Source organism: Bos taurus, chromosome 16, assembly GCF_002263795.3.
Source record: "Bos taurus isolate L1 Dominette 01449 registration number 42190680 breed Hereford chromosome 16, ARS-UCD2.0, whole genome shotgun sequence".
Taxonomy (NCBI): Eukaryota; Metazoa; Chordata; class Mammalia; order Artiodactyla; family Bovidae; genus Bos; species Bos taurus.
The window spans coordinates 19,053,774-19,068,570 of NC_037343.1; the positions used below are offsets into that span (position 1 = coordinate 19,053,774).

Consider the following 14,797-nt stretch of genomic DNA (forward strand, 5'->3'; position numbering starts at 1 on the left):
TTGGCTTTGGACATTCAAAGGAAACTGGTCTAATTCACATTTTCAGAGTTTTATTGTAACTGATCACTTTTGCCTGATGTGGGTGATCCATGGTTACTACACTTGGAGCACATCACAGTGACCTACGCAGGGGTCTCCAACCTCTAGGCTGCAGACTGGCACATCTTGTCAGATTAGCAGTGGCATTAGATAAGAAATAAAGTACACAATGAATATACAATGGATTAAAGACAATCTCTTTAACAAGTGGTGCTGGGAAATCTGGTCAACCACTTGTAAAAGAATGAAACTAGAACACTTTCTAACACCATACACAAAAATAAATTCAAAATGGATTAAAGATCTAAACGTAAGACCAGAAACTATAAAACTCCTAGAGGAGAACATAGGCAAAACACTCTCTGACGTACATCACAGCAAGATCCTCTATGACCCACCTCCCAGAATATTGGAAATAAAAGCAAAAATAAACAAATGGGACCTAATTAACCTTAAAAGCTTCTGCACATCAAAGGAAACTATTAGCAAGGTGAAAAGACAGCCTTCAGAATGGGAGAAAATAATAGCAAATGAAGCAACTGAGAAAGAACTAATCTCAAAAATATACAAGCAACTCCTACAGCTCAACTCCAGAAAAATAAATGACCCGATCAAAAAATGGGCCAAAGAACTAAATAGACATTTCCCCAAAGAAGACATACAGATGGCTAACAAACACATGAAAAGATGCTCAACATCACTCATTATCAGAGAAATGCAAATCAAGACCACTATGAGGTACCATTTCACACCAGTCAGAATGGCTGCGATCCAAAAGTCTACAAATAATAAATGCTGGAGAGGGTGTGGAGAAAAGGGAACCCTCTTACACTGTTGGTGGGAATGCAAACTAGTACAGCCACTATGGAGAACAGTGTGGAGATTCCTTAAAAAACTGGAAATAGAACTACCTTATGATCCAGCAATCCCAAGGCTAGGCATACACACTGAGGAAACCAGAAGGGAAAGAGACACGTGTACCCCAATGTTCATCGCAGCACTGTTTATAATAGCCAGGACATGGAAGCAACCTAGATGCTCATCAGCAGATGAATGGATAAGAAAGCAGTGGTACATATACACAATGGAGTATTACTCAGCAATTAAAAAGAATACATTTGAATCAGTTCTAATGAGGTGGATGAAACTGGAACCTATTATACAGAGTGAAGTAAGCCAGAAGGAAAAACATAAATGCAGTATACTAACGCATATATATGGAATTTAGAAAGATGGTAACAATAACCCTGTATACGAGACAGCAAAAGAGACAGTGATGTATAGAACAGTCTTATGGACTCTGTAGGAGAGGGAGAGGGTGGGAAGATTTGGGAGAATGGCATTGAAACATGTAAAATATCATGTATGAAACGAAATGCCAGTCCAGGTTCGATGCACGATACTGGATGCTTGGGGCTAGTGCACTGGGACGACCCAGAGGGATGGTATGGGGAGGGAGGAGGGAGGAGGGTTCAGAATGGGGAACACATGTATACATGTGGTGGATTCATTTTGATATTTGGCAAAACTAATACAATTATGTAAAGTTTAAAAATTAAATAAAATTTTAAAATAAATAAATAAATAAATAAAATTAAAAAAAAAAAAAAGAAATAAAGTACACAATGTGCTTTGAGATGGTGCCAGTGGTTAAAAAACCTGCCTGCCAATGCAAGAGAACTAAGAGACATGGGTTCAGTTCCTGGGTCAGAAAAATCCCCTGGATGAGGGCATGGCAACTCACTCCAGTATTCTTGCCTGGAGAATCTCACCGACAGAGGAGGCTGGCAGGCTACAGTCCATGCAGTTGCAAAGAGTTGGACATGACTGAAGCAACTTAGCATGCACGCCCACAAAATGTAATACATGTAATGTGCTTGAGTCACTCCAGAACCATCCCCTGCCCCCTGGGTCCATGGAAAAACGATCTTCTGTGAAACTAGTCCCTGGTGCCAAAAAGACTGGGGACCGCTGACCTAGGGCACTTAATTCCATCCAGGATATTTTTATTGATAAACTTGGGCTTGAGAGCTTATCTTTGCACAAGCTTTCCAGGTGCTTCCAATGTTCACTCAGGTTGGGGAACTACAGGCATGGACTGTCCATTTTCCAGCTCTGTGTATGATGTAATCACTTTGTAATGGCAGGATCCTATGATGAATACATAGAAAGCTCTTGATTGCCAGCAAATAAACAACCTCCAGTTATAACAAGTTTGTTTTCTTCCTGTTTAAAATATATATTTGTGACTCTTCAGGAACAGAAAAATGTTTTTATTATCTAAATCAAAACACAGCATGAGGTACTTTCCAATAAAATCAACTGTAGATTATACACAAGTCAAAATCATCTGCCTGTTTACTGAGTCCAAAATCCTTCTAGGCACCAGGAAAAAAGTTTAATTTAAGATTTTAATCTTTACATATAGGGTTTCTGTAATGGATTTTGTGCATCTGAAACTAAAAGATTGACAGGTCTGGATATTATAGATTTATTAACCATTGGTTACAGTGTTAGAGTTAGCATGTAAAGCGTTTCTACAATATCCCTCAGGATGGGCTACAACAAACGATTTCTACAAAGCCTGAGGTGGATACGGGTTAAGGTGATATTAAAAAAGCAAAATTCGTGTTTTATTTCACAATGATCCCTTTTTAAAGTAGAAACATTATACATTAAACATAGAAATATGATGCTGAACGCAAAGGAAAAAAATGTCAAAATTCTAGGAAAGAAGTCTCAAAATTTACAAACCCAGTTTTGGAGTCTACAGTTTTATCATTTTGAAACTGGGGGGCCTTGGGATCTAACAGATCTTGGGACAAATACATATTTAAAATTTGTAGAGACGTGGGTAGACCTAGCCACTGTCATACAGAATGAAGTAAGTCAGAAAGAAGAAAACAAATATTATATATTAACACACCTATATATGGAATCCATAAAAAATGGTATAGATGAACTTATTTGCAAAATAGAGACACAGATGTAGAGAACAAACATGGATACCAAGCGGGGAAAGGGAGAGGGATGTTATGAATTGGGAGATTGGGATTGACATATAGTCCCTACTGTGTATAAAACAAATAACTAATGAGAACCTATTATACAGCACAGAAAACTCTACTCAACTGTCTGTGGTGGCCTAAATGGGAAGGAAATTCAAAAAAGAGAGGGTGTATGTATATGTATAGCTGATTCATTTTTTGGTACAATAGAAACTAATGTAACATTGTAAACAACTCTACTTCAACAAAATTAATTTAAAAATAATTAAAGGTAAAACTAATTATCCAAAAATTATCACTACCTATAGAATATCCTTGTCTGGAAAATTCCATGGACTGAGGAGCCTGGTGGGCTGCAGTCCATGGGGTCACAAAGAGTCTCACGTGACCAAGAGACTGAGTGCAGTGTCTGCACAAATAGAATATTATACAGACTAGATAATATGTCAACTATATAAATTATCTCATCTAATCATTATAATAACCCTACATGTGGGTGCTATAATTATCTTCATTTTACAGATGGAGATAATTGAGACTCAGACAAACTGACTTATTTGAGGTCAGCTAATAGATGGTACAAACATAAGAAGTTGTTTATACGTGGAAACTAAAAAAATGCTACAAATGAATTTATTTATAAAGCAGAAATAGAGTCACAGATGTAGAAAACAAACTTATGGATACCAAGGGGAAAAGGGAGGAGAGGGATAAGTTGGGAGACTGGGACTGACATATACATACTACTGTATATAAAATAGATAAGTAATAAGGACCTAATGTATAGCACAAGAAATTCTACTCAAAACACTGTAGTGGTCTACATAGGGAAGGAATCTTAAAAAGTGAATATATGTATACGTATAACTGATTCATTTTGCTGTATAACAGAAACTAACACAACATTGTAAATCAACTATACTCCAAAAAAAAATTTAAAAATAGAAAAAAGAAAGATGTTTCCAAATCCTTACTGAAGGTAAAGTCTTAAGATTAGCAATGGAAATTTAGGTATGTCATAATGTGAACATGACAAGGAATTTAATACACCATGGAAAATTCCTGGTTGCTTGGCTAGGAAACCATCAACTTTACTTATCACCCTGAACTTTCCTTTATGTTCTTTGAGAACCTGGATAGTAGAAGACCCTGGACCAAATTTGGGAAGTCTCCAGCCAACAGGCTGAATCTGACCTTGGGCTGGCTCTGGATGCCTCATTTTACTTTGTGGGGCAAAAACATCACGACACCATAAAAATGCCGTGGAGAAACATGCTACAAGGAGGTAACACAGTCATGCTCTTCCATGAAGAGAGAAATCAATTCCATAAAAGAACATGTCAATTTGCAGATTAAAAAAAAATTATTTATTTGGCTGCCCTGGGTCTTATTTACAGCACGCAGGGATCAAACTCAGGTCTCTGGCACTGGGAGCATCGAGTCTTACCCACTGGATCACCAGGGAAGTCCCTAAATTTATGTATTTTTCACAGTAGGAGATTTGGGTTTTCCTTTGTTAAAATTAAAAGCAGAGTTCAAGAATATCTATGCTTCTAAAACTGAGATAAGGATTACAGCACTTGATGACACATTCTGGTGCTATTGATTATCTCCTGATTTGTTTAATTTAGTATGTTACATATTCATTTTAAAACAAAGGTGAAAGGAATCATTTATATTTAACAACTAAATATATTAAGCAACTTAGGTTTTCTTTGCTTAGAAAGTCTTGAGAGATTTTTGTCTGTGGATTTGACTCAAAAAAGACCCTTTTATCTTTGTTCTTAGATTATGTTTGTACTTTGTTTTTAAAACCAACAGCAGAAGGATGTTGGTTCATGAGAATTTAAGTTTTATACATTTAGGCCTTTATGTTTATGACTATATTACCTGTTTTGACTGAATAATGTTCAATTCAATGAAAAATAAGTCTTTGTTAATTATTTTACAAAACAGACTGTTGATAGCCCAAATGACTGTTAACCAATTATTTTCAGTACCATGTAGAAATGTGGCTAAACTTAATCTGATGAGGACAACAGGGTTTTGTGTTCATTTCATGTTTCAATTTCATATTAAGACTAGATGTTCAAAATAAAACCACATATCTTCTAAGTGCATAATACAATAAAAATAAGTTTTAAATTTTACTGAAACAAAACTTCCATACACCTTGCATGTTAAAAGACAAAGTAAGATTTCACTGTAATCTTTAACCCACAGAGTTAATGCAATCAGAATTTTGGCTAAGGATGGTTATTATAGTCCAAATAATAATGCACTAAACTACAAAAGCAACCCACTATTAAGTCGGTGGTTTGATGGAGGCTACAGAGCTCAAAGAGGGAAAATTCAGCTAACACAACTGGTCACAACTCAAGGTATATGGGTGGAGTGGTCCATTTTCTTCTGAATTCCCATTCACTACTATAACACCAATGATTCAATCTGGAGGATCCTGTAGAAATGAATGTTGAAGATAATTCAGACCTATGTGACTTACCTTGGATATGTATGAACAAGAAGAGATTTTTAGGTGCTGGTATTTGAAAGTATTGCTTTGATAGAAATGTATATATCTAGGTATCTATCTATCTTTATCTGCACACCTACACCTATATCTATCTATATGCATGTATATAAATGCTTATGCATATAAACACTTGTGAGTATGGTTTGGTTTATTCTGTTTATACTTATCCAGAGACAGATTGTGTCCTTCTGACTTACTAAATTCACATTTTCATCCTATCTCCAGTTAATTTCCTCTAAAATGTTTTATACACACACACTAGTTTTATATCTTACCTGGTGGTGTCCAAGCTACAAATATGGAATAAGGCCCGATTACTGTGATGTTATATGGAGGCTGGATTTCTTCTGGCGTTAATATAGGTGTCTGTATAATGTACTCATCACTTGGACTGCTGCCACCTCCAGTTGTGGCTTCTAACTTATAAACATATCTATATTTCAAAAAGAAAGAATTGTGATAAAGCAATGCATAGGGAACTGAACACTGACTGTTGAGTTTTCTATCTATTGCTCAGTCCTAAATTTGTGACAAACCGCAAATTCCCTGCTTCTTATTCAGAAACTTTACTATAGAGCTTACAGTTTTCCTTCCACAGGCAACGCTCTCTCCACTGTTTTGGTTCTTTTCCCATTTTATTTTTAACCCTTGAGTAATTAATTGCTTTTCTTAAACATTTCAGGAAAGTCTTGGAGTGTGCTGGTGGACTGTGGAGGATTCAAATGAATCTTCTCCATCTTTAATGGCTTAGGGTTTAGGGAAGTATGTTTAGAGAAAGATGTTTCTAAATTGATCTGCTACTCTCTACAATAAAACTAAATTGAACTCTACTCCCTGCAATAAAACATCTGTTGATCCAAGATATATTTTATCTCTGCTGAGAAATTAATGGGAATGAATTGCAAATATGTGGAACTTTCCCCCTAAACCATTTATGTCTATACATAGTATCACAAGTAGAGAAAACACTATACCAGGAATAAAGGTGGTTGATATAAAACAAACCTCTTTAAATCTCTTTTCTTGCTTGTTTAAGGATGCATGTTTTTGAAGATCATTTGATAATTTAAAAAATTTAAAGCTTTGTATATTTTATATGCTTAAAAGTTCTCATGCCAAATAAAATATAATTATTTATTTACATTTTAAAGGAATTTCACATCCTCTGAGGACTAGTCTAATGAACTAGTGCTTGGGTCTTCAATCTGAAATAGATTAAGAGATCTCATTAGCCCTGGAATAGCTAATACATGAGGAGATTAATCAACCAGTTGATATAATATTGTTTCAGTTGGAGATGGACTGTTCTTGATCCTGAAAAATCTAAAATTCTCACTTGTATGACTGGTAAAGTTTTCTTTTAGTTTACCTGCTGTTGGGCTCCAGGTTTTTATCAGTGAAGTTGTGCTCCTCACTGCCCCCCAGGAAAATCAAGCTTCCATTACGACTCAACTGATATTGAGAAACGAGGCCATTGGGCTTTTCTGGCGGGCTCCAAAATAACTCCACTGTTGTAGAATTGACTACAATGTGTCGAGGTGTCACCCAAACTCCTGGCAAAGATAACACAATGAATTTTTATTGTTAGGATAAGATAAGCATGTTATCAAAAGTCCTACCATCCCCTCACATACTATGATATTTTTATCTGTTGATAAAAATATATATATCATGGTGAGCAACAAAAGTACATTTTATTTGCTTTGGAGTTAAGATATATAATTGGATGCTAATATATTTTTTAATACTTTAATTATTATTATTATTATGAATTACCTCTAGTATCTGACAACTAGGGGTGGAAAGTTTCTCTATGTTGGCTGTTAACCTGAGTGTCATGAAGGCCTAAGAGACTATCCAGGGATTCTCAACTTTGATGCCTATTTACTTGGAATCATAATCCAGTGTTAGTGTTTGCCTGAATTATCAAATTCAATGAACAAGCATACTTTGCATTTCTGACACTGCACTCTGATTCTCTTTTCTGGCTACTTATTTCAGTCTCATTTATTGGCTTCTCTTTCCTTCTTGTACTCCAAAATGATGTAGTGTCTTAGAGAACTAGACTCTCTACACTTCCCTCTCCTCATCTTTCCTAACACTGTCTTTGTAGATGATCATTTAGTCTCGATTTTAAACATTGTCTATATGTTGAGCACTGCCCGATGCCCAACTCTGTGCTAAATTTCTCTCCTGAGTGTCACACCCTTGAATTCTACTCTCTAACACTGTCTACCTTCAGCTGGATGACTAATTACATTTCAAAAACCTAAAACATCTAAAAATGGAACCCTTGGTTTTCTGGTCTACCATCTATTTGTCCTCCACTCTTATCCATTCATTTTCTTGGGGAAAACACAAAAAATTATCCTTGAGGCTTTTAGTTTTTCACTCCTAAATGGAATCTATCATCAAGTCCTGCAGATTCTACTCTGAATGTGTATAGTCCTTATATTTTTACCTCTCTTGATCCAAACTACATTTCTCCCTCTCATGAACTCCTGTGATAAAGTAGTGTCCATGTTTTAAATCTTGTCCATCTTTATTTCATTGTAACCTTTATAAAAGTATATAAAGTGTGTATTTAAGCTAGCGTAACCTTTGTAAAATACACAACCCTTCTGTAATTGTTCATATAGTGTAACTCCAATTCCTAATGATAACTTGTATGGTCCTACATTTTCCTGGCTCTGGCCTACCCGGCACCATTCTCTCTCTCATTCACGAAGCTCCAGCCACACAGCCTCATTTCTATCCTAAGAATGCTTCAACTTCTTTCACACCACTGAGTTTTTGCACTTCCAGTCCCTACACCTGGAACATCTTTGTTCATGACACCATGAAAATTATGCATTTTATTCTCCAAGTTCAGTGACCTGTGTAAATATCATCTTATTGGGGGGGCTTATTTGACCACTATTGCATAACCATAACTTTAACACAATCTAAAGTGAGCCCTACCTTGTTCCTCTTGATCATATATATACCCTTTTCTATTTTCCTCTCAACACGCATAACATCATAATCCTTTTTTTATATCATCATTATTTTCACGTTTTTATGACTATTTCTCTCTCCTGCTTTTAATACAAAGTTAGCCCCATGAAGGCAGGGATCTGCTCTGTATTAGTAGTCCATGTACCTTTATGGGTAGCACAATGCCTAATAAATATTAACTGAATAAATTTATTGAAATATATATCCTTCAAATTATTATACTTATGGAATGCGAATATGACTAAGATATGGCTCATTCTTACAAGGAATTGATACCCTTCTGTATGAAAGATAAAACACATATATAAACAACTGTAATTCAAGGTGTAAGATTTAAGTACTCTTTGTAAGTATAAAAACATATTGATGGAGAACCTAGCAATGCGAAAGATCAATCTCCCATTTCATGTTGTCATCTGTTCATTTTATGAATAGATGCTATAACTTTCTTCTTAAGCTTTTAAAAACTCATTTCAATATTTAGTTCAGTTAAGTCGCTCAGTTGTGTCCAATTCTTTGTGACTCCATGAATTGCAGCATGCCAGGCCTCCCTGTCCATCACCAACTCCCAGAGTTTACCCAAACTCATGCCCATTGAGTCGGTGATACCATCCAGCCATCTCATCCTCTGTCGTCCCCTTCTCCTCCTGCCCCCAATCCCTCCCAGCATCAGGGTCTTTTCCAATGAGTCAACTCTTTGCATGAGGTGGCCAGAGTACTGGAGTTTCAGCTTCAGCATCAGTGCTTTCAATGAACACCCAGGACTGATCTCCTTTAGGATGGACTGGCTTGATCTCCTTGCAGTCCAAGGGACTCTCAAGAGCCTTCTCCAACACCATGGTCAAAAGCATCAATTCTTTGGCCCTCAGCTTTCTTCACAGTCCAACTCTCACATCCATACATAACCACAGGAAAAACCATAGTCTTGACTAGATGGATCTTTGTTGGCAAAGTAATGTCTCTGCTTTTGTGTTTGTTTGTTTGTTTGTTTTACTTGGCCTCTGGCCCGGCAGCGCTGGCGCCAGCTCGCGGCTCTGGCACCTGTCTCTGCTTTTGAATATAGTATCGAGGTAGGTCATAACTTTCCTTCCAAGGAGTAAGCGTCTTTTAATTTCATGGCTGCATCTCCATCTGCAGTGATTTTGGAGCCCCCAAAAATAAAGTGTAACACTGTTTCCCCATCTATTTCCCATGAAGTGATGGGACCAGATGCCATGATCTTCGTTTTCTGAATGTTGAGCTTTAAGCCAACTTTTTCCACTCTCCTCTTTTACTTTCATCAAGAGGTTTTTTAGTTCCTCTTCACTTTCTGCCATAAAGGTGGTATCATCTGCATATCTGAGGTTATTGATATTTCTCCTGGCAATTTTGATTCCAGCTTGTGCTTCTTCCAGCCCAGCTTTTCTCATGATGTACTCTGCATATAAGTTAAATAAGCAGGGTGACAATATACAGCCTTGACGTTCTCCTTTTCCTATTTGGAACTAGTCTGTTGTTCCATGTCCAGTTCTAACTGTTGCTTCCTGACCTGCATATAGGTTTCTCAAAAGGCACGTCAGGTGGTCTGATATTCCCATCTCTTTCAGAATTTTCTACAGTTTATTGTGATCCACACAGTCAAAGGCTTTGGCATAGTCAATAAAGCAGAAATAGATGTTTTTCTGGAACTCTCTTGCTTTTTCAATGATCCAGCGGATGTTGGCAATTTGATCTCTGGTTCCTGTCTCTTATCTAAAACCAGCTTGAACATCAGGAAGTTCACGGTTCATGTATTGCTGAAGCCTGGCTTGGAGAATTTTGAGCATTACTTTACTAGCATGTGAGATGAGTGCAATTGTGTGGTAGTTTGAGCATTCTTTGGCATTGCCTTTCTTTGGGATTGGAATGAAAACTGACCTTCTCCAGTGCTGTGGCCACTGCTGAGGTTTCCAAATTTGCTGGCATATTGAGTGCAGCACTTTCACAGCATTGTCTTTCAGTTTTTAAAATAGCTCCACCGGAATTCCATCACCTCCACTAGCTTTGTTCATAGTGATGGTTTCTAAGGCCCACTTGACTTCACATTCCAGGATGTCTGGCTCTAGGTCAGTGATCACACCATCGTGATTATCTGGGTCGTGAAGATCTTTTTTGTATAGCTCTTCTGTGTATTCTTGCCATCTCTTCTTAATATCTTCTGCTTCTGTTAGGTCCATACCATTTCTGTCCTTTATCGAGCCCATCTTTGCACGAAATGTTCCCTTGGTATCTTTAATTTTCTTGGAGAGATCTCTAGTTTTTCCCATTCTGTTGCTTTCCTCTATTTCTTTGCATTGATTGCTGAGGAAGGCTTTCTTATCTCTCCTTGCTATTCTTTGGAACTCTGCATTCAGATGCTTGTATCTTTCCTTTTCTCCTTTGCTTTTCACTTCTCTTCTTTTCACAGCTATTTGTAAGGCCTCCTCAGACAGCCATTTTGCTTTTTTTGCATTTCTCTAACCCATGATGGATGTGTCATTGTGGAGAGGTCTGACAGAATGTGGTCCACTGGAGAAGGGAATGGCAAACCACTTCAGTATTCTTGCCTTGAGAACCCCATGAACAGTATGAAAAGGCAAAATGATAGGATACTGAAAGAGGAACTCCCCAGGTCAGTAGGTGCCCAATATGCTACTGGAGATCAGTGGAGAAATAACTCCAGAAAGAATGAAGGGATGAAGCCAAAGCAAAAACAATATCCAGTTGTGGATGTGACTGGTGATAGAAGCAAGGTCCAATGCTGTAAAGAGCAATATTGCATAGGAACTTGGAATGTTGGGTCCATGAATCAAGGCAAATTGGAAGTGGTCAAACAGGAGATGGCCAGAGTGAACGTTGACATTCTAGGAATCAGCGAACTAAAATGGACTGGAACGGGTGAATTTAACTCAGATGACCATTATATCTACTACTGTGGGCAGGAATCCCTTAGGAGAAATGGAGTAGCCATCATGGTTGACAAGAGTCCAAAATGCAGTACTTGGATGCAATCTCAAAAACGACAGAATGATCTCTGTTCATTTCCAAGGCAAACCATTCAATATCACAGTAATCCAAGCCTATGTCCCAACCAGTAAAGCTGAAGAAGCTGAAGTTGAATGGTTCTATGAAGATCGACATGATTTTTTAGAACTAACACCCAAAGATGTCCTTTTCATTATAGGGGACTGGAATGCAAAAGTAGGAAGTCAAGAAACACCTGGAGTAACAGGCAAATTTGGCCTTGGAGTACGGAATGAAGCAGGGCAAAAGCTAATAGAGTTCTGCCAAGAGAATGCACTGGTCATAGCTAACACCCTCTTCCAACAACACAAGAGAAGACTCTACACTTGGACATCATGAGATGGTCAACACCAAAATCAGATTGATTATATTATTTGCAGCCAAAGATGAAAAAGCTCTATACAGTCAGCAAAAACAAGACCAGGAGGTGACTGTGGCTCAGATCATGAACTCCTTATTGCCAAATTCAGACTTAAATTGAAGAAGCAGGGGAAACCACTAGACCATTCAGATATGACCTAAATCAAATTTCTTATGATTATACAGTGGAAGTGAGAAATAGATTTAAGGGACTAGATCTGATAGACAGAGTGCCTGATGAACTATGGATGGGGTTTCATGACATTATACAGGAGACAGGGATCAAGAGCATTTCAATATTAGGTTTCCAATAATCAATAGGTTTTTATTGTATCTCCTGTGTAAGTTACTCAGTAAAGGGTAAGATTTCAACACTTTTATAGGAAAAAAATCTCAGGGCATTCAAATGCAATTTACTTGCAACACTCTGGAAGAATCAAGATAGACTTAAACATGGCTCAATCTTACTGATTTTCTAAGAACAACCTACTTCTGAGAAGAAAGTAGTTCATTTTGTTCTGAAAGCTCACTTTATGTTAGATACTTGGATAAATACACAAATCATAACATACTTTTATGTCTGGGTCTCTCTGCCAACAGCTGCTAAGTGACTCAACCAACTAATTAGAGTTTTGATTTAAACATGACGTTAATTTGTTGATTTAAGAGATAAAGTATAAAGCTTTGGTTCATAATCTGCTCCCTGCAATCCTGTTTTTCTCACCCTGAAGGATGTTTTAAAAAATCACCACTGTTCTAGAAAAGGCTATTGCTTAGTTTCTGTTTTGAATCAGTCAGTGTAGCCTGTGGGTAGAGAGGAGTCAATGAAATAAAATGAAGCCACATTTTGGAGTTGCTTATGTTTTAAATAAAACTTGAGTTTTATATTTATATAAGCAGGAGAAAGCTCTGTCCATTTGCTGATAACCCTGTGTCCATTGGTGTGATCTATAAGATGAAACTGGAATGTGTGAAAAACTAATAAGTGCTCTATTTTTACTTTTGAACTGTGGTGTTGGAGAAGACTCTTGAGAGTCCCCTGGACTGCAAGGAGATCCAACCAGTCCATCCTAAAGGCAATCAGTCCTAAATATTCAGTGAAAGGATTGATGTTGAAGCTGAAACTCCAATACTTTGGCCACCTGATGTGAAGAGATGACTAACTGGAAAAGACCCTGATGCTGGGAAAGATTGAAGGAAGGAGAATAAGAGGATGACAGAGGATGAGATGGTTGGATGGCATCACTGACCCAGTGGACATGAGTTTGAGCAAGCTCCGGGATGGACAGGGAGGCCTGGCGTGAGGCACTCCATGGGGTTGCAAAGAGTTGGACATGACTGAGCAACTGAACAGAACTGAACTGAATGATGTGGAGACACTTTTATCTTGGCAACTGCAAGAAATCATTGATAGAATAAGACTTGCCTTTGGTGAGAGGTCTTATTAAGTCTCAGGGGAAGAATCTACCTCCCTCACAAAGCCTGGGTCTCAGTGACATCAGAAAACCACTCTACACAATGGGAGGGCAGAACTGAGGCAGCAGAGACATTACTTTGCCAACAAAGGTCTGTCTAGTCAAGGCTATGGTTTTTCCAGTGGTCATGTATGGATGTGAGAGTTGGACTGTGAAGAAAGCTGAGAGTTGAAGAATTGATGCTTTTGAATTGCGGTGTTGGAGAAGACTCTTGAGGGTCCCTTGGACTGCAAGGAGATCCAACCAGTCCATCCTAAAGGAGATCAGCCCTGGGATTTCTTTGGAAGGAATGATGCTAAAGCTGATACTCCAGGACTTTGGCCACCTCATGCAAAGAGTTGACTCATTGGAAAAGACTCTGATGCTTGGAGGGATTGGGGGCAGGAGGAGAAGGGGATGACAGAGGATGAGATGGCTGGATGGCATCACCGACTCAATGGATGTGAGTTGGAGTGAACTCTTGGAGTTGGTGATGGACAGGGAGGCCTGGCCTGCTGTGATTCATGGGGTTGCAAAGAGTCGGACACGACTGAGAGACTGAACTGAACTGAACTGAAGAGAAGGAAATGGATGGTCATGGGGGAAATCATCTAGAAGTGGGGTGGGGAGCAGGTAAACTAGCTGAGAGGTTTAAGGGGGAAAGGTCAGAAGGAAACCTTGGTTGCTCTCTTGATATATAGCAGCTAAAAAAGGAACATGTCTACTGGATTTGTTTTAACTTTGTCTTGAGTGAAATGCAATATTACCCATTTCTTAAATCCATATGAATCGTTCCAAGTCAAAAATACCAACATTTTTTGTGGATTGTCTTTCCCTTGGAAGTTAATAAAAAGAACCAATTCTTCATTGGCTAATGTCAGAAATGCATTGACTTCTGGACTGTTCAATATTTGTTCATTTGTTGATTTAACATTCTAGTCAAATGTGTCATTTTTTTGTGCTGAGCACAGTGGATGTGTGGGTAAAAACAAATAGTCTTTAATCTTCAAGGAAGGATATCATGGGTAAATGTGTTAGCCGCTCAGTCATATCCAACTCTTTGTGACACCATGGACTGTAGCCTGCCAGGCTCCTCTGTCCCTGGGATTCTCCAGACAAGAATACTGGAGTGGGTAGACATTCCCTTCTCCAGGGGAACTATCTGACCCAGGGATCGAACCCCGGTCTCCTGCATTACAGGCAGAGTGTTTACCATCTGAGACACAAGCAGCAATTCTTACAAGAGAGCAATAATCCAGTTCAAGCTCTTCCCACTACTTGACTAAGGCTACACCGTTTTCCAGGAGGCCAAAATTATAGAGAATCAGGACCAGCTTACCAATGAGGTCATAATATGTTTTAGCTTCTTTTTTAAATAGATTGAA

At 38.1% G+C, this 14,797-nt stretch overlaps 1 protein-coding gene across 1 annotated transcript in view; it reads right to left on the reverse strand.

The window, feature by feature from the left end:
- Positions 1-14,797, reverse strand: part of USH2A (usherin) — a 923,574-nt gene that overhangs the window by 161,441 nt on the left and 747,336 nt on the right. Inside the window, exons 56-57 of the mRNA NM_001191425.2 lie at positions 6,950-7,133; positions 5,856-6,013 (exon numbers count right to left, since the gene is read on the reverse strand). Of these exons, the coding sequence (NP_001178354.2) occupies positions 5,856-6,013; positions 6,950-7,133 (342 nt within the window). The remainder of the gene's footprint in view (positions 1-5,855; positions 6,014-6,949; positions 7,134-14,797) is intronic.